At 38.5% G+C, this 24,653-nt stretch overlaps 3 protein-coding genes across 3 annotated transcripts; 1 reads left to right on the plus strand and 2 right to left on the minus strand.

Annotated features, from left to right (window-relative positions):
• Positions 1–41: 41 nt before the first annotated feature.
• On the minus strand, positions 42–13,044 carry LOC145500574 (sorting nexin-2-like). The gene is made up of 15 exons (XM_081480096.1): positions 12,714–13,044; positions 11,396–11,477; positions 10,538–10,581; positions 10,142–10,283; positions 9,227–9,308; positions 8,206–8,281; positions 6,963–7,076; positions 6,414–6,507; positions 6,036–6,083; positions 5,659–5,747; positions 4,324–4,392; positions 2,805–2,948; positions 2,531–2,611; positions 1,700–1,771; positions 42–963 (listed from the first exon to the last, which is right to left on the minus strand). The coding sequence occupies exons 1-15, from the start codon at positions 13,011–13,013 to the stop codon at positions 913–915; spliced, it is 1,488 nt and encodes a 495-aa protein (XP_081336222.1). The 5' UTR covers positions 13,014–13,044; the 3' UTR covers positions 42–912.
• A 796-nt stretch (positions 13,045–13,840) lies between these two features.
• On the minus strand, positions 13,841–17,163 carry LOC145483936 (uncharacterized). The gene has a single exon (XM_081462512.1). The coding sequence runs from the start codon at positions 16,881–16,883 to the stop codon at positions 16,077–16,079; it is 807 nt and encodes a 268-aa protein (XP_081318638.1). The 5' UTR covers positions 16,884–17,163; the 3' UTR covers positions 13,841–16,076.
• A 5,473-nt stretch (positions 17,164–22,636) lies between these two features.
• Positions 22,637–23,915, plus strand: LOC145500534 (uncharacterized). Its single transcript, XM_081480061.1, has one exon. The coding sequence runs from the start codon at positions 22,811–22,813 to the stop codon at positions 23,564–23,566; it is 756 nt and encodes a 251-aa protein (XP_081336187.1). The 5' UTR covers positions 22,637–22,810; the 3' UTR covers positions 23,567–23,915.
• The last annotated feature ends 738 nt before the right edge of the window (positions 23,916–24,653 follow it).

A 24,653-nucleotide genomic window follows, 5' to 3' on the forward strand; every position in this document is an offset into this window, starting at 1 on the left:
CACTGGTCTGAGATGGTCGATACAAGCACAAACACAAGAAATTAAAATTACGATCAAACTTTATTTCATTTTGCTCATATTTCTAGCCACAAACATGCCTTGCTACTATAAAAACATTTAGTTCTCTTTACCTTTCTTCAGCTCCTTGATCGACTGTTAATATAACCTAACTATACTCTGTCTGTGAAATTTTATCTCCAGTCCCGTTTAATGTGAAAAGAGCGGTTTTAATATGGAATGCCATTATCTGCTTGATAAACATACTTAATCTGGTCAAATGTTAATAAGTAGGGACTTGGGACAGGGGAGTTGCACTCTTCAGTTTCAAAATGAATTTTGTTCACTGACACTGTGCCATTCTTGCTTTTCGTGTGACGTCATCGCCGTCATGTTGATGGTCATTAACAAAAGATTTCTAATCAGCTTTTTTTGTTTGCACCACCAAAATGGCCGCCACGACTTTGTTATTTCGGTCTCTCGCTGGATTGGTGACAAACCACCTTTGATTTCTAATCAATACGAACACATGAAAGGTAAACCGGAGAGTGAAGATCAGAACATGTTTAACAGCAGTTGGTTTTCACAAGCACTCAACAATATCTTGATTTACCAGCTTATTTACTATGTAGAGCAATACAAATGCCCTATCTGGCACATGACATTTTCATTACGGAAATGTTTGGGTCCTGCAACGCTTCAAATTCCGACACGTGACAAAGTTTTCAATTTTGCGTAGTGACTAATAAACGTACATTTAAGCTAAAATAACTTCTTGAAATCAGAAATAAACGTTGATAAATTATTACAACGTCTCTGTTTCATTGTAGGATTCAAACTAACGGAAGAATCAAGTGCTTTAAGAAAACATATATACGTACTAAGTTTTTATTCCAATAGAAAGAAATTAGTTTTCTACGCAATGGCTTTGGCCTCCGGTAGGAAACCTTCCCAGTATTTGATCAGCTGTGAGAAAAAAAAATAGGAAATCATTAGTTGACAAGGACACATTAACAAATAGATAGGTCACGATTCATGTATATCGCATTTTATTATCAGCAATCGTACCAACTTAGATAGCTATAAGAGCATAATAGTTTTTGTTAGCAGTTATTTAGGCCGTTAATTGGTTATCGTCTATCTTATCTAGATTTGATCGTCCGTATCAGAGATGGGCCTCTACGGGAGGGGGCTCTACGAGAGGGGGTTCTAGAGAGGGGGCTCTACAAGAGGGGGCTCTACGGGAGGGGGCTCTACGAGAGGGGGTTCTACGAGAGGGGGCTCTACGAGAGGGGGCTCTACGGGAGGGGGTCAAAGGGGGGAATCAAGTGGACGAGATTCGGGGCCGCCTTTTTGGTTTCTAAATTTCAACATTTTTGCTTTTTTCTGCGGCAGGAAATGGGCCAAGTTCGTTTGCCACCCTTCCCACTTCCGCTTTTGATTTCACCCAGAAAGTTATACTTTCACAATTTTCCGGCAATCTTCGTTTCTTGGTTTAAGAAGATTTAGATAGTAATCGCTTTTAGAATCAACTTGCAGGTGGGAATCAATCATGTTAATAGCATTGACCAGTTCTTTTTACCGCGTGTAAAGGCCTTTTTGGCACAAATTACTCAAGTCATCATTGTAAAAAACAAACAACTAAACAATAACAACAACAACAAAATTATTTCACGCTACCTCCCCTCCCTTAGTAACAAACCTGTTGCTGGCTTTCCATCATGGCCTCTAGGTACTTGACCATCGATTCACGGAAATCTTTCACTCGATTTTTCTGTCGAGGAAACGAAATCTTTAGACCAGTTTATTGTAAACTGGGTTTGCGTCAGCCAAGCTCTGAACGATTGCTTCAATCATCATGCAACTCGTGTAAACTGCTCCGACCAATCAGGGTATGCATGCTGTGATTTCAACCAATCAGAAGCAACAACCAAAACCAACCGTCACTTGCTGTTCGCGCGTTTTCCCGCGCTTTGCGCCGATGGCACGTTTTTGCTTTGAGTTCTTATTGGTTGATTTCGATACTATTCGTTCGACATGTTAAAAGAGATGAAAAAAATGGTTTGATTTAAGAATATTAATTTATTAGTTTTTTTTTTCTTCATTCAAATGCTTTTATTTTCATTAGACTTGTAAATAGGCTAATTTTTAAATTATTCTTCGGTTTTGTAATTTCTTTTTAGGTAGGTGCCCTCTATTAGCAGAGGGTTATCCCTTGGCTAAACAATTTCGACAAAAAGTTATTATTATTATATTCAGAAGCTCAAACACTGTACCTGAAGCTAAATAAATTGCACCACTGTCAATGAAAAGTTCTTTTCTGCTGTTGCTTTTATTGTCCTTTTCACCGGTGTTTACTTATTTCTTTTTTATTAATTTGCTCAGCAACAATGTCGCTGCAATTCATTTTGGATGAGATGTATTAAGCTGATCTTCAAATCCACAAAATGTGCACCCTTCCTCCCCGGTATATTGGATGTTCTTCACTTAACAGGCGACTCGCTTGTTCACATTCGTTATACATATTTCTCACCTCAAATCGTGCCATCTCTTTCTGGATCATCTTTGAAATCTTTCCAAAATCTTCTTCCCCTTTCTCTACCTTGTGCTCCCACTAAAAATGTAAAGAAAAAGAAAGGGAGAAGACACAGTATTTTCGCTTCACTCACATTATCACCCGTCGACACAAAAATTGTTCAATCGTGTACGCCAAGTTGACCAAAAAAACAATGCTTTCTAATCAGGTCTCAAGCAACGCAGTCGTAAGACCCCAACCAAATTTCTATTCGGATTGCCAGCTTTCTAACCTCTTTGACCTCCTCCTGTGCTTGAGGGAGTTTTTCATTCTTAGAGGCCAGTTCCAGCTTGACCAGAGCTTCTCTCTTCTTGGTCAACATCTGCTGTGCATGCTGCCAGTTACTATATGAACGTACACGTTCCTGGAAACTTGCCTGTGGAAAACAAGAATCACAAAACAGTTTATGTTTTGACGTGGGTAACCGCCGAGTATGAAAGGACAACCTTTGGTTTTACGTCATGGAGCGGGGCAGCAGTGGTTGCACGTGACCGCGCGGCATGGCGAAGAAGAATCTACGGTCCAATACCCCAGGGGGGTTGTGAAAAAAAGGTCATCATAATATATAGATTTAGGTTAGCCTAGAAACGTAGCTCCTGGAACGGTTGTTCAGAGCTGAATTAAGCTAACCCAGGAAAAGGTAGAATTTTGATTTGAGTTTTGTAACTTTGCATTGAGGTTTGGCCTTCTGTTTTGAGTTTTAATAATCACTATAAACACAAAAAAAGCACCAAAAACCATTTGTATAGAAGAAAAGTTATAATTCGCTTAACTTTTAATCCTGGGTTAGCGTTAACCGGCTTCCCAACAATTCTGCCCTGTTTTTAACAAGTTAACCTGAGATGAGTCCGCGATGCAATCGAAAATCAGCATTTGTAAACTTGAGCCTGCGATATGGTCACATGATACTGGTCAGCGGATACTTTGTTTTGACAGGAGTCAATTGATCATAACATGGATGTCCAATATTAAAGAAGTACACGGTAAATCAAGGCTGCATGTCTGTCAACCTATTATTTGGAGTATGGCCGCCATGTTGGGCAACTCCGCCGCCGCCGTCGTCGTCGTTGTGCGTATGCGCCCACGAGCAATACCGCTAGCCATGATAACCATGAGAAAATCAACTCATGGGTTTCCTTTTCTTTCCTATATGAGTATGGGGCTCCGCTTGACGGCCCTTTGGGCCGCCAGAGCTCCGCTATTACATGTACCTTCATAACATGATTTCACTGGAAGCTTACAACACTAGGAGAGTATATTTTTTCGGAAAGAACAAAACCAAGCAAACAATATAAAACATCCTTCCGAACTACCAGGAAACTTCAGAAGGAGTTTAACTGTTATATTGTGACAGAAATGGCTTTGTTTCTCTGATGTAATGAGCCATCCTCAACAGCAACATAGAAAATGGTTTAAAAACTGTCTGTGCTTTGCTCTGAATATTTCTAAGAACATATCTAGCGACGCTTCATAGAATACCACTAGTGGAGATTTTTTAAATGATCTTCCAGCATTCAGGGTGTTGAAATCAGAGACTGATATATAACAGTATAGCAATTGATCATTGAAATACTGTATGATAGCAAACATAATGAAGTACATACATTTACATACATACATTTTATTTTTGTTTTCAAATCAAAATTATAATTATAACATGCCCACGGATAGCTGAACTAATCTAGGTGGCTCATGTTTACACGAAACATAAAAACATCAAAACATCAAAACATCAAAACATCATTCCTCACCTTGACTGCCTGAATGAGACCAATGTAATCCTTCAACAGTTCAGCCACCACATAAAAGTCAGAGTCCGCCTGAAATGCAAAGGAACAGACTACAAGTCAAACAACCTCATAAAAAACGTACGTACCTAAGTTTCAGTAGTCTTTTGTTAGCAGCTGTTAAGAGTACACATCCCTTGCAGCAGTTTAGAATTTCTGTTCGTGGTCACTTAATTGCACCTTTTGAATCAATCATCACTGATGGTGTGCATTTACAATGCAATTTTTTCAGAATTTCCTTATGTCTCCCCTTGACCAGAAAACAGTGGCTCATTCTTCAAACATGCATGACTGTAAAACAGGCAACATGCCTTTTCAAATCATTGTTGCTCGTATGTTAGGAATGCACTTAGCTGGTGCAAAGGAAAGTTTCCTTCAAGAGCTCAGTGCATTCCTCATGATTGCAACTGATTGAGATCATGTCAACTCTATACGACTATACTTAAACAATTCCAAGCAGAGATAACAGAGCTTTAGATATACATGTGGCAAAACAAGTACAAGTTTTGAGTACGACTTTTGAATTTCAATGCAGTTATGCTCCCAGAGCCTTCACTTCTCTCTGTTGCTGACCCGTTGAATACATGTAAGAGACTGGTGTGAAACAGGATAATACAAAGTATCATCACTAGCTTTGAAAAGTTCCACTCATGCTCACTACAGTACCTGTACACTGACTTACAAGTCCCTATTAATATCTAGCTTTAGGAATACCATTAAATTTGTGAGCATGATCAGCTCACAAAAGAGCAAACATCAAACTCTCCCAGCCAGACCAATATAGAAGGGCATGGCAATTGGTAGAGAGCCTCATAACTCAGGGCTGCCTTACACTTTAGAGTTATCCATGAATAAAGTAAGAGAAATCCCGGGGGGGGGGGGGCACTGCCATATATGGGCTATGTAGGTATGTGCCCCTGTGAAGGGTATGGTTTTCAAGCAGTTTACTCTAGGATAGGGTATATAAATCAGGGCGTTTGGGTCTAGAATAGGGTATCATTTTTCCAAAAACTGACTCATTGGTTGAAGATTTTATCTAGACTAAGGAAACCAGGAACTGCCACTCAAAAATATAAAAAAAAATCTAATCAGCAAGTTTAAATTTACGCAAATCAGCCTCAATAGTGTTGATAGATTGGGGGATTTGGGTAGTTTACTCTAGTATAGGGTAACAAGATACAGCTGAACTAGCTCTGGTGTAGGCTAAGGGTTCCAGGGTCCCAGTGGCACATCCCCACCCAGAAATTCCCAAAGTACCCTCTCCCCCGGGGAGAAATCCAATTTGATCAGATCGTATACCTGTTGTATGTGAAGCTGTTCGATTTTCTCTTCAACCTCAGCAAGTTGTGACAGTGCACGAGACAGCGTAGCATGTTCCTCGGCATTACCTGTTAAACAGAAATGGCAAAAGTTGACTACATGGGATTTACGGAATGAGTCATGGATGAGTTATGACTTGCCACCAATATGTCTCATTATCCATAAAGATACAGTACAGCATACTTAACATGTTACAACAAACCTCTCTGTGAAAAAAAAAAACTGAATCGCAACTACTGTTGTTGTCAAGGAAGGGAGAAGGGACTCAACAGATGTAATGCATGCTGACAACATATCAGAACATACAATCATATAATAATACAATGTATTGTAGACAAAAACAAGAATTCTCTTACTAAGCATAGCAGTTGACTTGGCAAATGCTGCAGTAGAAGAACTTAAGTCTGCAAAGAAAACAGATTATGTCAATGAACACATACACTGTAAACCCAAAAAGAAAGTTTAAACTAGTAGGGACATGCATCTCAGTGGATGTTGTCTGTCACAGGCAAACTTTTTCTCACTAACATAAAATTTTTATGTAACATATGTGTTCTTTCTCCAACAAAGTCCCTGAAAAAGTTTGGACAAGAGATAAGTGACATGGCTGTTACCAAAAAGAGAGACAAAAAGTAAAACAACATCAATAATAGCACTACATGTACATGTACAATAATAACTCAATGGGTATAAAGGAAACAAACTAAAACAATGTTGACATCTAAGAAACCAACCTCGTCTTTGCATGGCAAGCATTTCTATACTTTGATGAAGTTTCTTCAACTGCTGATCAAGAGTTTCAATCTGTTGCTGCTTCTCTTCAAACCACTAAAAGTGTTAACAACAACATCAATCAGTTTATCATGCTAAGAAAGTTTACAACTGTACATAATTATAATGTCTAGATGAAATCAAAATATTTTTTCAAATTCTAATTAAAACATTTTGTACCATTGATACGAGTATAAGGAAAATATTATCTTGTGGCTATATTGAGTAGAAACTTAGAGCAACAAGATCCCGGAGCAATGACTGAGAGCCAAATGGCTTACAGTATTGAGAGGTAATTGATCAAATTAACTTTTATATTGAGCTTGATCCTCTTGTAGAGTTTTGGCAATGTCTTACTTATAAATGTTCTGAAGCTAGAAAATAGGGTTTCCACATTACAGAACCATGATGATCACTGCTATATCTGTTGCTTTGATTTGTTCCTCTCAACCTTCACAAACCCAACTCCGCAAACAGCTGCCACTGACAGATAGTGCACCTCTGTATCTCACCTGGTCAGATTCAGACATCTTTGTGGTCAGCTGGAACATTGTGTCTCCAACAGATTTTACAAACCGCTTCAGACCACCCCCACTGAGTGCTGCAGTGTCTTTAGCTCTGGGTAACTAATGTGCAAAAGATAAAAATCTAAGCATGGTATAAAAATGCTTTCTACAAGAACTTATTGAACAATGTTCAGTAAACTCTATTGACAAGTCATTAACCTGTTTTACTCAGCACTCTTTCAAATTGAAATTAGGATGTGCAAAAGGCCATGTCAGGGTCACAAACATTTTGTATCCAAAGACAATCATCATCTTTTTACATACTGCATCTTGCACATTTATGTCAACGTAAGTGCTGTTATAACAATAATAATACATGTCCATTTCTAGTATATTATACTAGAAGTGAACGCATACTTCTCAACCCAAGAGGCTGTCTGGACTAAGAAAAATGAGGTGAGTACTGTACATGTAAATGTTAGTGTACATGGAAAAAAAAGACAGAGGCAGGGGTTACAATACGTTTTTTATGCAGGTGGCCAAAACTGCACGGCAGGCAGCTGGTTAAAGTTCAGTTTTTACCATTATATTATTAGTTTGTAATAGTATTTGGACCAAGTTGAGTACAATTCAGGTAGTAATCGGGTGAGTAATTTCAAAATCGGTAGACCATGAAGAGTGAGGCATGGTTACTCCCTGAATTGTATGACACGAAGTCCAATTACTAATTAATCGTATCTATAACAAATTTCAAATTGACAGTCTTTTGAGAAGTAATTTCGTTTGAGCAATAAAGGTACTAGCATTTTCCATAAGCTTTAAAAGCTGTAGGAAAAATTGAGAAGGAAGCCATTCTAAGAGTGGGTGTAATTAAGGTGCAAATCACATAGGTGTCCAATTACAGGTATCCAATTGCAAAAAGTTGTAATTGGATACTTGTAATTGGACACCCACATGATTACGTGATGATTATGTAACAAATAGGCACACAGAGAACCAATCATGATCAAGAATTTTGTTATAGATACGACGACAGAGGAAATATACGGATAATTTATGTAAATTTGCTTCCCATAGATGGCGAATTTTGCAGGTTACCAGTTCTTACTGAAACATATGTAGAAGGTTGACAAGTCATCTTCTTAACTGATTTAGTCTTGAGCAATTAATTTTGCTGTAAACCATAGGGAGTAAAATTGGGATGGGCAAATTGACCATAAAGCATACAAGAAAAACAATGCAACATTACCACATCAGCCTCTAAGAATTGTCGGAAATCTGGATCTTCACGCAGGGTTGGATGCCTTGCAACTCTGTTAAGATATCTGAAAAGCAGAAAGCCAGTGATTATTGAGATGATTTCCACAGAACATTCGAGCAATAATGGCAAAAAATAAGTTACCAAAAAAACCTCATGGCATGGTAATATTTTGAATACAGTTAAGAAGAACTTATTGAGACTGTGGCTCTCAAGCTGACCCCGTGAGAGAAAATTAAACTTCAAGTTATCCATATTTCAATTAAAACAGACGTTTCGTGTTAGTTAAAAACATATTAACACATGCTTTAAGCATTCTTACGAGGTTTGACATGAACTTTCTTGAGAACGCTTGAAAATTTAATCACGGGGTCACTTAGAGAAGTGAACTCAAGTGAGTTGTTTTAAATAGTATTCCAAAAGTTTCCGTGCTATGAGTAGATTTTCAGTAAATAATTTTTGCACTTATTGCTCGAACTTTGAGCGGAATCTGTCTTAAATCCCTGAATTGACTATGATAGACAAGCATGTCAAGCATGTCAAGCATGAGATGGCCGAGTCACCTAGGTGCTTTATGTACACGACAGCTCTGTCAAAAAGTTCCTAGCAACCAGCAGTTTTGCTGTCTACAGTAAAGTAATTACTGGCTGCCTACACGTGTACTTCACACTACAGTTCACAAATCCTGGCTAATAAGCAACCCTAGTCTAGCCTTTACTGCTTTAGTACATGCACGTCTTCTGTTATCCTGCCTGATAATACAAAACATTTTTACAGGGCTGAAAAGAAAGCAAATTAAATGCACATGAACATGTAAATGTGATGCACATGTACATGGCACATACAGTTCCTATCTTACCATTAAAGAAAGGAAATTCACTTGGCTCAGCACTGGTGAACAAAAGGATATCACTCACCACTGCCCTCCATTTCTGCACTTACAGGCTATATTCAGTAGTAATATTGGGAGAGTACTTCATGACATCATGAAACATTTTACATTAGCTAGTACCTTTCCAAGGCAGCTCTCCTCTTGTTAATAAAGTCTACTGGATTATTTTCTTCTCCCTTTCCCAACTTGACCATAGTCATACCTGTAAAATAAACCAAAATCTACTCAGAAAATATCAGCAAAAAGGCAGCTACACATACACACACATACATATTTGTTTTATTTTTACCTCATGACTTAATATGTTTTATTTTTATTTGACTTGACCCTTTAAAATTATTGTATATTTACTTTTACATTTACTTTTGCAGTACCTCTCTGTAGATGTTACATGTGTCGTTCAATTTTTCCTCAGCTTTAAATTTTTCACACCAGTTTCATTGTTCACATCTGTTTAATTTTTACAAAAGAGGAAGGGGGAGTCATACCCATAATTTATCAGCTAACAAACATGGGGACATAAACAATGATTCCTTGTAGCCTAGTGGAGACGAAGGCGAACTACCAAGTCCAAAATTGAATTTTCAAATGTAAGTGCGACCAAGATTTTTCTAAAAAAATTGTTGTACATGTAGTATACGTACGGTAGTAGTATGGTAAATGTTGGGGAAGGATTGGATATGGGTTCTTGATGGGGTTAGGGTAGGATTAGGGACTGAGAAAGGGTAGAGTAGAATAAGGACTGTGGTGAAGTGGATAGTGTGCATGCTACTAATTTAAGATCCCCACCCACCCCCCCCCCTCCCCTGTCCCACCCAAAAAAAGTGAAAAAGAAAATGGTTTGAATAATTTAAAGCAGAGGTAAAAATTGAATCACAACATACATATATATATACACATATAGATAGGTGCCTGCAAAATGTAATGCTGGGGTAACCTTACTATGGACTAGCATCCCATTTTGGAGTTAGAATTCTCCAAGTTGCCCTATGTGTGCCTCTTGGCTCAAGAGCAGACTTTGCCCGTATAACTTACCAACAACAGACTTCTCAGGAGCAGGAGGAACAATCCTTCCCAGGTGAAGAAATTTACCATTCAGTCTGTCATGAAGCCCAAGGAAGTCACTGAATCGACGCTTTACTGATGTCTCTGAATTCTTGAAAGTTGGCATGCTTGTCTAGGAGAAAGCAGACATTTAAATTGTTTAAGTGATGTTGCTGTGGATGTAACATCTATACTGGAATGTTCTCCAGTATTTCTCTCTGAGAATTTTGAACTATTGTCTACTGGGGTGTCTAGTTTGGCTTCCTATAAATTACTATCAGTAACATTATGGTGTGATAAACATCACAAGGCAAGGGAATAAAATTATAAACTTGGCAAAGAGCCAAGATACTGTATTGGAATGATACAAAAGACCAAGTTTCTTACCACTGTGGTAACTTTAAACACCATATATGAGCTCATGCCATCACCTAGAAAGTAATATCACACACTGTAAGTAAAATATTGCATTCAAGAATACTTTATCTACTCACTTTGAGTTCTGCTGGATGAAGCCAAAAAAGACCTACTAAAACCCAAAATGATACAGAACACTTACTAAAGGTATGTACATACATGTACATAAACATGCATATGTTGTAGGTCAAAATGAAATTCAGGTGAAAATGATTTTAACCTAATTTGATGCTCAATTTTCTTTGTCTTCTAACCCAAATAATTTTACTCATGACCCTGCAATAATAAAACAAAGGAATTTCATTTTAACCAGGATTTCATTTTGACCTACAACATATACATACAGAAAATAAGCAGTTAAAATATTTTAAAAGGAGTTCTTTCTTTCAATTGGAATGTTATATTTGAGATTTCTAGATTGAGCCAACTGGTAATTATTGATAGCAGCAATTCAAAATGCAAAATTCATTTTCTGTTTGCAGTTAACTAACATAAGCATTGTACAAGTTGAGAAGAGGACTCAGTTGGCCTACATTTGTAAACCGATCAAAGGTACTGTGATAGGTTGTGCATGTGCTCTGAATCCAGGCTGCAGCAAAGATTGAGTTGCTCTAAGTCCCTGCATCTACTTGTGCAAACTAATGTCCTTTTGACCAAACCCAATTAATACACCCACAGAAGGTTCAAAATAAAGCACAATTTATCATTTTGTTTCTGAAAAATAAATGTTGATAGATTGACTTCCACATGTTTACTTTGGAGTTGGTAGCAGTTACATGTAGACCTTTAAACAAAATTACTGTAAATGCCAAGTAAAAGCAAACACACCAATTTTTTCAGGATCTGTTACTTTAATATTCATGTCAAATGTGTCGTCTTCTTCTTCCTCTTCCTCTACAGTTTCTTTTTCCTGTCAACAAAAGAAAATGTCTTAGATGAAGGAATTTTCTAAAATGTCTCTCCCAAAAAGATGACACATAAGTAGCTGAATTCATTTACTGTACTATTCCTTTTCATCCATGGGGGAGTAGAGAAACTCCTAGTTGCTTCATGCTACAGAAACTGGAATAAGCTCCAGCTGTAAGGGCCACTGGCCTGAAACAGACTTTACCTACTTCAAAACGTGCAGTTGTTGTCTGTGTACCAAGATTCATTAGGGTCAGAAGCCTGTCTTTCACGACCGTGTCCGACAAATTGCCAACATGACAGTATACAAATACATCGTACATGTTTATAGTAGGGTACATGTACAAATCTTGAGTATATTTGTAAGCTCTGACATGTAGGTCAACAAGACCCCACCTAGGCTGCACACGATCATTGATGATCTGTGAGAAAGTTTGGAACATCTTTAAACTGGAAATTAGCACAATAATGTCACCTGTCACACACTTTCAACCCAATACACTTGCCTGATTCAACCTAACAGGGGCTCCAAGGAGTTCCTAAGAATAGAGATCCCATCAGTGAAGGTTGTCATGTTGCTTGGCTGGTTCTATCTTCACTGTGGTTTGTCAATGGATTTTAGTTGTACCATCAAAAGTCACAGATTTTCAATTTAAAGATCACCTATTTCACACATTAAATTTGCAATTTTGGATGGCTCTCTCTTTTCCATAATTGTAAATTTATACCATGTTCCTACCTCAATACACACCCTCTCTATGTACACAACAGCTGCTTACAAGCAGTAGTGTATGGGATATATATATTGGAAATGCCTTCAGCAAAATTCTTACTTTTGCAACCTGTTGGTAGATTTCTTTTTGAATTATTCTGCACAATAGTGAGATATATAATTCTGTGTCAAAGAAGTTACAGTGTAAACAAAATAATTAAGCTTAATGTCACTGACTTTGAAGTCTGTTTTTCACTGATTTCAACTACTTCTCTAATTCAGTGAATCATGAATAAAGCACGTCAAAACCCTTATTTAAATTTACCCCTATGTTTCAGTATTTTTTCCCGTCAATTAAACAATTAATGATCACCAACGGAGTCCTTGACGTTATTTTGATTAGCTTATCTTGAAAATGTGATTAGCTGACCAATATGGTAGGGAAATTGAGATCAATTATCGGAGTGATTATGTTTGAACGTGAACAGAAAACAGGCGTAAAATATAAGCTCTTAGCTGCATTCCAACCTCGGCCTTTTCTTTAGAAGGTGGTTTGCTGTCATCTTCACTCGGTTTTGAGAGGTTCGTGACATCCACGGAGGCTGCAGCAGAGGTTTCGCTCTTCTGTTCCTGCTCGTCTCCCGCGCCATCGGCAGCACCCTCATCACTTTCTATAGGCGCTTCTTCATCTTTTGACTCGCCATCATCTAGAGTGATCTCAGTTGTCTCTCCGATGAAAAGATCACCGTTTGTTTGCTCGTCTGGCTTGGATTCTGGCGTGTCACCGTCGTCGTCGAAAAGAGCAGGAGGTTCACGATCGTCCGCCATCTTGACTTGGTACCGCGGTCACGTGGGGATTGCCTCGACTGCGTGTGGCCGTGAAGTTCCTTTTGCTAGTTTTCTTTTCTTTTAGTTTGCTATTTTTTTTTCCAAATTTTGTTTCTATTTCACTAGATAGAGCAAACTGGACTGGGGACGGTTCTAAAGGATTTTATGAAGCTTTAATCTAAATGCCCGTTTCAAAAAACTTTCGGTATAAACCATGTCTGCTTTGTTCAGACAAGTCACAATTTTCGGCTGCCTGAGATCATTTATATTATGCTAAGACCTAAATTTCCAAGAAACAGAAAGCCCAGTATAACGCACTTGCAAAATGTGTTTACCACTGTACATGTACGAAGGGAGTTCGTTATATCGGTGGATTTTGCAGTCATTTTACCATTACTAAGTTGAAAAAATTCGCTGTATTCGATCATGTCTCTCACAATTATTGTGTAACTTCAAGGTATATATGAAAGCTCACGCTTATTATCACTGTTCCTATGCAGGGCCTCGTTTACCGCGTTTTTTAAACGCGCCGAAACCTAGCTTTTTTCCCCGCTTAGCTCCCCCAAATGAGAATGCAACACTGCTGACAACGACGCAAGTTCTTAAGGGATGCGACCGCCATCATTGAATTGCCGCGTGGAGAGCGCAACTTGACGAGAAACAACCACAAAGATTTTTGACAATGTCAAGCCAATAATTGCTCAACAGTGCATCCAGCAATACAATTAATTGGAGGAGGATGATAAAGATCGTTCGTTTTCATGTAGTTAAAGCTTTCTTACTATTACTGTACTTACATAGGACTCATAGAATTGGGAGACTTACCTTCAGCTCCGGGTTCTTTATTAAAAATAATTCACATAAAGTAAAAGATTGTTATAAAATAATCATACACTGACTACTGTAAAATTAAATTAATAGCTAAAAAACTGATAACTACAATGGTAAAATGCTACGTACAAAAGATACTGTGTCTTATTAACATATTTTTTTTATCAAATTATCCCGAAGCACTCCATTATCAAATTATATCAATTAGGCTAAACGTTAAAAAACATTGCGGGCGCATTAAGGCCATGAAAAATATGGCTAAAAAAGGAATTGCCCGAGTGTGCTAATTTATTTTCCTCTATATACAGGAAATCAGCACTGATTTGAGCTTTGTCTTATGTATAATTTAAAATAATTTAATGATGTAGATGGAATGAAAAGTTCGTTATGTCTGAAAGCAAAATTCTGGCTAGTTTACAACTAACGGATAAACGTGTCATTATTTTTCACCAAATATTAGCCAATATGGAAAATCTTATCCTTAGAAAAAAGGAAAAAAAAATGAAAAAGTAAATGATTTAGCCGCCTTCTGTTCCTCTCACCAAAATGTTCTCTAATAACTACGAAGTTGTTCAGTGATCTTGTCTCATTTCATTGCCAACAAGCTTGAAGAATTCTCACAAAATTAGTGACCCACTTAATTACAGATCAATCATTTTTGGCCAATCTTTAGCGGTTTTATCTCTTATTAAATTAGAAATTGACAAATTGGATCTATGGCACTTTTCATAATGCTTTTTTGGTGTTTGGAAAAGATAGTCGAGACTCTTTAAACAAAGACCGTTATCGCGAAGAGAGTCCGTATTATGGAAGTCTCCGTATTATTGAGGTATCCGTATAAAATAGAGTTATTATGCGATTTCTGGTGTCTCTTAAACCTGCTTGAATTCAAGTGAACTAGCCATATCAAGGAGAGGTTTGACTATATCTGGAAAATCCCCTTACAAAAAAAGAAAATCAGCTCATGCACCTAAGAGAGAAATGTCACTTGATATTCGGTGTATATATACGTACGGCTGTACATCGACCTGCATAGTTAATTTTGTTTCACCTGACCGATAGTTTAATTCTCATTACTTTAGTTTTGATTAAGTTGTCAATTAAGTTTCTGTTTAATTTACAATATTTGTTTGCTTATTTCAGTGTCCCCAATTAGTACAATAGTGCCGAACACTTTGACACTTAAATAAAGTGATTTACTTATTTTATGTTTCATTTTAATTTTCATCAAAAAGATTTCGTCGAGATTTTGTCATTGTGGATTAGCGACGACATATCTACCGCCAGCAGATAACAATACGAGAATTATTTCACGGATGATATTGCATTTGTAAAACACAGTCAAACCTCTTTTACAGTTACCTCTATATTATTAAGTATGCATGATTTTTCGTATTCATGCCCGGGGGTACTCCCAGAAAAATCGGGAGGGGGTGTGCGGCCCGCTTCCCAAAACCCTTACCCTATTTATGACCCTGATCTGCGATTTTCCCTACCCTATTTACGGCCGTTGCCGCTGGCACAGTTGCTCTAAACATAATTTATGCAGGGCTTTTGTTGATGGTCTTATCGATAACTATGAAAAAGTAGCTTCTTCTAAAAAACATACTTAATTCAAGACCAGAGTGCAAAAAACATATCATGTTTCTGACCAAATTGGCCAAAATCGATACTCTATTTATGACCAAAGCAGCTGAAAACCTATACACTTTGGGGCCGCACATACCTATATAGCCCATATAAGGGAGTACCCCTCCCCCTGGGAATTCATGATTGACTGTGAAAAGTGAAAGTAACATGGCGCGCGCGCGCTATTTACATGTATCTATTGTTTTACCTCTAAAATGACTGAATCATTTGCATTCTTGAAATGTTCAACTCATGCATTTCTAAGAACATTTTTAAAAGTACATACATTAACGTTAGAAATCTACCAAACTAATATTTTTCATTGGGCCACTTCTGAAAGGAATATATCTATTTGTAATTATCAAAATATGACCTAATATACTAAAAGCTAACTATATAGATAAACTGCTCAATGTAAACATTAGGTTGCGTTTGTTGAACTACGTAACTACGAAAGTGAAAGAATCAACGCACGTAAAACTTTTTAAAACATTCTAAACGTAAATGTGAAAGGAGAAACATTTAGATTTACCTTCTTGTTTGCGAGAAAAGAAACCTTCGTTTGTAATAATTACCGTTTAAATACTATTTTTTTCCATGGCTTCATTCCGAAAAACCCCATTGTAAAAAATCATATTCGTTAGAGTTGTCAATGTCATAATCCTCGTTATCGTACGTTCGAGAGAGACGAACTGTCGCGTTATTGATGACATCTCGTCGAATTTTCCAATAAGGCGGACATGAGTTGCCGTAGATTTCTACCTGGGTGTGCCCCTCAGGAGTAACAAGTCCCAGTGCGAAGTACTCGTCCAGAAAGCTTGCGTGCTCTAGATAATAACGAAACAAAACCTTGGTCGTTTCCGCTTCAGAAACGACGAAGAAATAAAGTTTCACAATGTTGTCATCGTCTTCTTGTATCATTACCGGCTTAAAGTATTGTCCACCTGTTAACAAGAACGATCCCAGTTCTGTAATTTCCCTGCCGAAGGCGTTGATCTGCGCAGCTTCGAAAAAGTCATCCCCAAGGGCATTTTTCAGTTGCATAATCTCTTTTACGACTCTTTCCACTTCGTGGTGTTTGCGTTCTTTCGTCAAGCGACTCATTTCCATTGTTGCCGCATTGAGAATACCAATTATCTTTAACCTGTAGTTTTCAAGTTCTGTCTTCGATTTCAACCGCTGGACTTTTTCTCTCATGTTGTGAGCGTGCTCCAGTTTGAGCAACAGCGTTTCTAATCTGGAGTCTGTAGACTGGTTATTTAAATCTCGACCATGTTTTGACGACCAGACAAGATCGCGATCCTCGCTTGGGTCCTCCGATCTTGAAGTTTCTTCAAGTAACGGAGCGTTATCAAGATCCAGTTCGTCGTCTGGCAATCTCCTGAATGCTTTGATTGGAAAGCACCCCATTTATGCTGCAAATGCGATTTTCTCGGCAATCTGTCAGCGCATCGATCGTGACCAGAAGCCGGTAAATCAGCAAGCTGATACAATGTTATTGACGCTATGAAGGAAGTTGAGTGTGAATCGATGCGTAAATGCATGTATTAACTAAATGCAAATATGCAAGTAAACAACACAAAACAATAACGTCCCATGAGCTTTCACCCATAATGAATTGTTTGATCCTTGCAGTGAGTAAAGAAAATGAAGTCTTTTATACAGCGGCTTTAGGCTTCCGGTTCGACCGTAAAAAATAACACGCGTCACGTATTTTTAACATTAAGAATTAAAACCATTCTTTGCAGATCGAACTCTGTTAAGCTGTATTTCAACATTCCTCCTAGTTAAATAAAGACCTTTAAACAACATAAAAATTGATTTGCAGAGCCCGTCGACGGAGAAAATCAATGATTTTAACTACTCATTACTTCGTGCTATTTCATTTTCAAGCGATTGATTCTGTTGCATACGTATAAGGCCTATATAGACAAAACTTTTTGACGCAATAGAAACACAAAAGAACTCCCCAAGAACAAACAGTATGCTAGCAGGGAGTATAGATAATCAAAAAAAGAAAAAGATGGGATGGAACCAGATATACGACGCGTTGTTCAATATACGAAACGTATAGAAACTAATTTCTCTTTTCTATTTGTATCAGATTAGCTTCGCACGTTTCAGTCAGATGTTAGTCGAGATGATCGTAACTTTTGTGACGTAATAAACTTCGATTTGAAGAGCTATCAGCCTGCAGAACAGGCGGATTAGCAGGGTCAGCCACCGGCAGTGATAGATTGAGATCTTTACAATAATTCCTTTCTTCCTTGCATGGTTTTTAGCTTGACTGGCTTCTTCCAAATTTATTCGGAAGAAAAAAGTAAATACTGACTTTGACAAGAATGAGGAAAGATTTTTTTTTCGTTCAACCCTCCATTGAGGAGCTCACAAACGCTGGGTACACCGTCAGTGTTTTCACTCCAGGCAGGTATTCTTTTTGTCTTCCTCTCGAAAGTTTTATACAAACTGTTCAAAGCACGGAAGAAAATAACCGAGAAAGGGCGTAGCCTTTGATGATGTCCTTCCCTTTGGGGCTTTCTTCAGTCTTGCGCGGCCATTTTTGCTGCTCGCGCGTTCTTTCGTGTCACGCATTACGCAAGCCGGATTTTTTCCATTTACTGAAAACTGGGTAATGCAATTCAGGAGTTTTCATTGGCTTAGCCATCATGGGTTATGAGCCATTATACCATGCTCTACAAATATGGTAAGCGTACGCGTGATTTGTTTTTTTGGGACGTTTTTATTTTTTATTTTAGTTTAGTTTTCTATATTTTGGGGGCGTTTTTAATAAAACAATTCTTCCACTCGTGCTTGTCGGATATAACATGATTATAGCCACCGAGGTGCGTAGTTGGCTATCTACCATCTCATATCCAACGCGCACTCGTGGAATAATTGTCAAATATATGACATCACAAGGACTTCTCCTTGTATCAATGTGGTGAAGAATAAAATCAACATGGATTATGAATCAAGTCAACTTGGAATTAATTTAGCATTGGTAAATTAGATTTAAATTTTCAAAAACACTCATAATTATATTGGTACTAGAACTTTTTTAAGCGATCACAGTGGTCCACGGTCCGTGTGCCTGACCAGTCATTACAAATCTCTTTCTCATTGTTTTCTCCTTAGAGTAGAGTTGATTTTTTTTACTTTTCATAACACGTCTACTAGCCCAATCACTTTAGCTTGTCGGGATCGAGAAGATGCTAAGCACTTTGCCAATTAATCTTTTTTTTTGTAGCGCTTTGTTTATCTCATTCTGCATTTAACGAAGTGACGCCCAAATTTTAAGTTCATTTTAAGTTCTTCTGATTTCTCTGGAATCAGAACTATTGCACTTCAGTTACCAGTTTATGAATCTATCAATTTAACGATGTTTACTTTACGGGCTCCAAAATTGCATGCCATTTTACCGGTGATCAGTATAAGCTGGATGTTATGAATTTAATACTTTATTTTAAATTTACATGTTAAAAGTCGGATTTGGTCGTGAACAAGACAATCACTCACTCATTCACTCGATCCTATTCGGGCGCTTGGGCTAAAAAGTCGGATTTGGTCGTGAACAGGACAGTCACTCACTCATTCACGCTATAACAATAAAACTCTGGCCAAATGGACTCGTAAGTAGCCGCAAGTTACGCATAGAAACTTCCGGAATCGCAAACGGAATCGCAAGTTTCCACGCAAGTACACGCCATTCGCAGCGCGGCCAAAATCCTGTATTTCATTGGCTAATAGGTTGCTAAACAACTTGCGTTGACTTGGGTTAGGTGACAAAACGATGAAAAACTCGCGTCGACTTGCGTGCAAATTTGATCTCGATCAAAGTGAGCGCAAGTAATCGCGAGTCAACGCAAGGTCACGCAAGGCCTGGCTAAACGGAGTCGCGAGAAGACTTAATTTTTTATGTTGCGTCTACTTGCGAATCCATTTGGCCAGGGCTCTAATAACACAACACCCCAACGGCATAAACTTTCTTCCAGTAAAATATTAAGCGTTGTACTTTCTTTCCAGGTCTCAACACTCACAATTACGAACAAATCATTTGTCAGTGCAGTTTATCCAAAGCGTTAGTAATTATCATTTCGTTAAGCCACAAACGATGTGCAAAGTATTTGCGCGTGTTGACTTTTCCGTAATTGCGCTGAAAATCTGCACAATTAATAATTATAGGTCTGTATAGTGTTCATGTGTTTGAAGTGTGCGCCAAATAAAAAAATTGCCATTTTATTGGGAAAAATTGACCGGCTAAATAACATTATACAAACGATATCTATTTCTATGAGGCTTCACGGCTTTTCTTAACGAGTTCGTGCTTGAGATTGAAAATCAAACTATAGAAGTGAGAACTGACACAGACAGGTGGATTTTCTTTATTTATGAGACTAGTCGCATCATTGAAACACAGCAAATAAGGAAAGTTCAGTTATTGTAAAAACAAAACAATGGATCTAAAAGTTTTTTTTGAAGAAAAAAAAAGTAAACTAACCAAGTTAACTGTCCAGCTAAAAATATTCGTTTCCATATGTGGTCTTGTAGCGAAAGCAGACCATCCATTCGAGAGTTAGAAGTTTCCATAGTAACGAACTCTTCCCATTAGCAATCACATGACGTGTGGGTGGAGCGACATCAAAGAACTTTAATGAATCGTTATTCGAAAGCGTGAAATTTTGAAGGAGTTTCGATACGCCATATTGATTCTGCTTGCATAAAATATCTATATTTAGAGATTAGCATGAATAATAGATTTAAGAGAGCAATTGCAGATATACTTCGGTCGTTCAATATCGATAATAAACAAACACAGTTATTGTCCTTGGCGGGTGTTTTGAGATTCATGTAAGTTTGTCCGCATTGTGTTCTGACTTTTCAACGTTTCGAATCGCTCTGTGTTAAGATGGGAAGTTGTCCTTCTCGGTCTGAATACGAAGCAGACATGCACGTCACAGATAAGGCGAAAAGAAAAGATGTAAAAAGGAGAAGGCATTCGGCAGAAATTTCGGCGACGCAGTTGACGAACGTTTGTCTTGAAGACAGCACTCTACGAGAAATCACCTCAAAATTGGAGAAAGCCCTTTGTTGGACGAGTAAACACGACGTTTCTTGGAGCTCCGAGTTTTCAGAGTCAGTGAGCGAATTATTCGTGGACGCTTGTGAAGAAATCAGCCGTTTGGCCGAAGGTGGAGACTATAGTACTGCCGACGTAATTGTAAAAATGATCCTACGATTGAGAAGCGCTTGGGGCAGCAAACCGTTTGAATTTCTGAAGATTAAGTCGTTCCCACGCGAGAGAATCGAAACGAAAAGTGCAGTTGTCCTCGCTGGGCAGTACTTTAAGCCCGAACAGTTCTACGAAAGCGACGATCGAATCTTGCGATTGTACTTCTTCGAAGTGAGAGATGCAGAAACAAACGCTTTCTTGTTAAAGTACTTCTTGGAATGTAGCAACATTTTGCAAAGGTTCTATGTCCTTTGCCTCGTGTGCTCTGGCAGGCATTTACAAATTACAAAATACGGAAAAAATTGCCCTTCATACTGGACAGTAAGAGAAGATATGCTGAGGGATTTGAATTATAAAGAAGAAAGCGCTCTTGCAAAGTATGGTAATTCTAGCATTGAACCACTGTGATTCAAAGCAATTCTTATTAAGGCTCTTGTTTAATAATACAAAGCAGTTAAGCTACCAGCAGACAGAAGAACTAGCAGCGAGTAATGGAAAGTGCAAAGACCGGGACCGGCGTTTTTGGCCTTGTCAATAGCCAGTATTATGTAACTCCTGTACCGCTGGTACACTGAACAGTTTGTTCGCTTTTTGCTTGTGCAATAACAAAAACAATCAATTGACCTCATTCCGGGGCTGTTAATTATTTGCATTATAAAGATGTCTGTGATTATTTCCTTCCTAAATTCAAATTCTTAACGAGTGCTATTCTGATGAAACGATGACCAGACTGCAACGGCTCGATTGCCAGCCGCTGTTTGGAGGAACGCCGTAGGTCGGACACGAGGGAGTGGCGAAAATCGAGCACACTGTAGCGGTTGAATCAACGGATTACGAGCTAAGTGAAGAATACTGTCATTTCAAATAAATGTTTAACAACAGATGTTTAACCCGATAAAAAAATGTGATTATTCTCCTAAAATGTTTAACTCTGTAGGGAGCCTACTAAAGAGAATTGTTTTCGCTGTCTGTTTTCAAACTCTCATAGTATATATTCAAAATAAGGGCTTCTTTGTGAGAACATATTTTCACAGTGAGAACAAGATACAAACTAATTAAGATCAATTAGTCATGTCTAACAAAAAACAAACAAAAAACTGAAATACGAAAATGAAGGAACAAGACAGAAACACCAGAAAAACAGTAACAACGTTGGCATTGGGAGTGAATCAGTGTTGCGGCAAGATCAAGCATCCTTTTTCGCCGCAAAGACTTTCACCATGTTCAAGGCGCGGGTGAGAAGAGCGGTTTTCAAACGAGTATCGAAAGTAATCAGGCGATTGCTTGTGGTTTTTGTCGTTGGTTTTTGTTTTGTTTTACTAAGGCGTGAGATTGGCTGAGTAGTCTATTAAATTGGTAAGTAATTGGTGTGGCACTCAAGAAAAAGGGTGCGCGAAGAGCGATGGGAACAGGCAAGAGACCTCTGCCCAATCTCCAGGCATCGTTAGCAAGCACGCCGAGTTTTGCAGTGCACAGGCTTTCATCGGCACCCGGTAATGACGAAAATTAGGGTCTTTTCAGGGATCGAGAATTACAAAATTCAGGTCCGAAGGCTGAAAGAACGGTAACTAAAATCGGTATTAAAACGTCGGTTTCCGTTGTTTTACCATTACTAAGCAGAACTTGGAATAACTTATGATACTAGTAAGATATTATCTTCCATTAACTCATTAACTTACTCGCAGAACGTAACGTCATTGGTAGTTTTAATGCGAACGGCTACTAGAGTATTGTGCTACCGTTGTATTTAGAAGCTCTATTAAAATGTAATTAATCAAATGTGCATGTAGCGTGAATTAACAAACCAATATTGAATACTTGTAAGCTATTCAGGTTTATTCAGTTTGTGCGCAGTTATAATGAGACGTGACGAGAAACATATTTTGCATATAGCAATGCGGTTTTTCCGGTAGGCGGCATTGAATGACCCTATTGTACCTTGGACTCAATGCCTATCACAAAAAATAAACTTCTCTGCTCGACATTTCGGGACGTGACTGCTGCACGAGACAATTTAAGCAGAGATCTTGCACATTTTCATCGTTTTACGTTCCCATGAGGTTACGAGCAAACGTTCTGACTCCATCACAAGCGAGAACAGAATCCGATGAGCTTTGGTTTGCGTTACACAGACGCTCCGTCTAGCATGGGCCACTGTTGTTCCTGCGTGTGCAAAAACAAGAACGCTTTCATTCGCCAGGCGAACGACGACGAATGGGTGTACGTAGATTTCGATTCTGACTTCACCGACTTTGATGATGATGAAGAAACAATCTGCCGAGACGAAGCACTGGAAGAAATTTTGTCAGCCTTCGAAGATGCGCTCTACTGGCCGAAGCAGCAAAGTTTGTTCCCTAATTCAACGGCCATCGAGTCTATGAACGCAATGTTCTGCGTGGCGACTTCACAAATGTCGCGTTTGGCGTCAGAGGGAAAGTGTAGCGAAGCCGATGAAATTGCCGACGCTATCTTTGAGCTTGTGGACGTTTGGGGAGAAAGCGTGTTCAATACTTTGAATATGACATTCTTCACGAGAGAGGAAATTTCCCTCGGCCGGTTTGCCGTGAAGGTTGGACAATACCTAAAGCCAGAACCGTTGCAAGAAAACGAAGACGACATAGCTGTGAAACTGTTTTTCTTCATTGTGTATGACACGGATCTTGAGAAATACATTTGCACCTATCATTTGGAATATCGCGACTATGACGGTATGACTGCAGGGGTTTATATGTTGAAGCTGAAATCCCGCAAGGGTAAAGTTCAAGTGGCATCTTACGGTGACACTTGTCCAGGATACTGGAAAACTCGACAGAACGTTTTAGCAGACTTCTCCAAGAGAAAACGATCTTTCATCTCATGTTGATATAACAAACAAAAACTTCGGTTGATACGAGCTCCCACCCCCCTGCCCCTTCCCCGCCCTTGCAACTATTTCCCTCGGGTGTGAGACTGCTGCATTGTCGACATGAACCCCTCGGGTGAGGGGGTTTAAGACTTGACGTAGGGTGGGATAAGGTGTTGAATTCCGTTTGTTTTGAGATTTCATGCGCGCGTGGGGTTCGTAAGCATGACAATTGAATGTCTCCCAGTCCCAGGGAGATTGCCCCCAAAATACTAGAACTGATCATAGATATGGTTGGGGATTAATTTAATTTGTACAATTTGTATAAATCAATGTAAATAGCCTAATATTGTAAATTAAATGATTCTGTCAGTAGTTGAAGTCTGTGTGTAGTAACGAAATTAATTTAACAAGCTTTGAGTCTTGAGATGGGTGGTAACAGTTTTGTACAGTTTTTTTAGGACTTCTACTTTGCTGGATCGATACTACCATTCAAGTTACCATGGCCACGCATAACCTGTTAACAATACCCTTAACTGTGATTCAAAAACGAGTTTTGTAACCCCCATGGTTTATTATCGAATTATGAGCAGCGTGTGAAGATTCGACTTTTCGCAAAGTTTGAAAACAAATTAAGGGAGCGCCGGGCTTCATTGCAATCCTTAATCCCAAAAAGAGGTCCAGAACTCACTGCCACAACTTGGCAAAAAAAATTGGAGTCACTAGACTCGTTTTTGAGCGCAAATTAAGGGTGTTAAAAACGGGTTGTTAGTGTGGTTACATGGTAACCGTTTACGTCACGAAAATGACCGTAATTTGTATACCCATGATTGGGCAGTTATTTGATATCCTTATTGTGACATCAACTGAAAAAAAGAACACCACAATTTTTCCATTTGTTACGAAAATGGAATGTAAAACGTGAGATTTTAGAATGTTCTTCTCCGCAATCAATTGTGCACTGCATTTCTGTCTTCGTTTTAAAATGATTTAGATTCACCGCAGCACAGCAGGGCGAGCTTTTTCTTTCAAATTATCAAGGAAAGAACATGAATATTTTCAGGTCAGACCCATTGCAAAAACAAATGACGTTCAGTCCAAACAAGAG

The sequence above is a fragment of the Orbicella franksi genome, chromosome 1 (genome assembly GCF_964199315.1).
Source record: "Orbicella franksi chromosome 1, jaOrbFran1.1, whole genome shotgun sequence".
Classification (NCBI taxonomy): domain Eukaryota; kingdom Metazoa; phylum Cnidaria; class Anthozoa; order Scleractinia; family Merulinidae; genus Orbicella; species Orbicella franksi.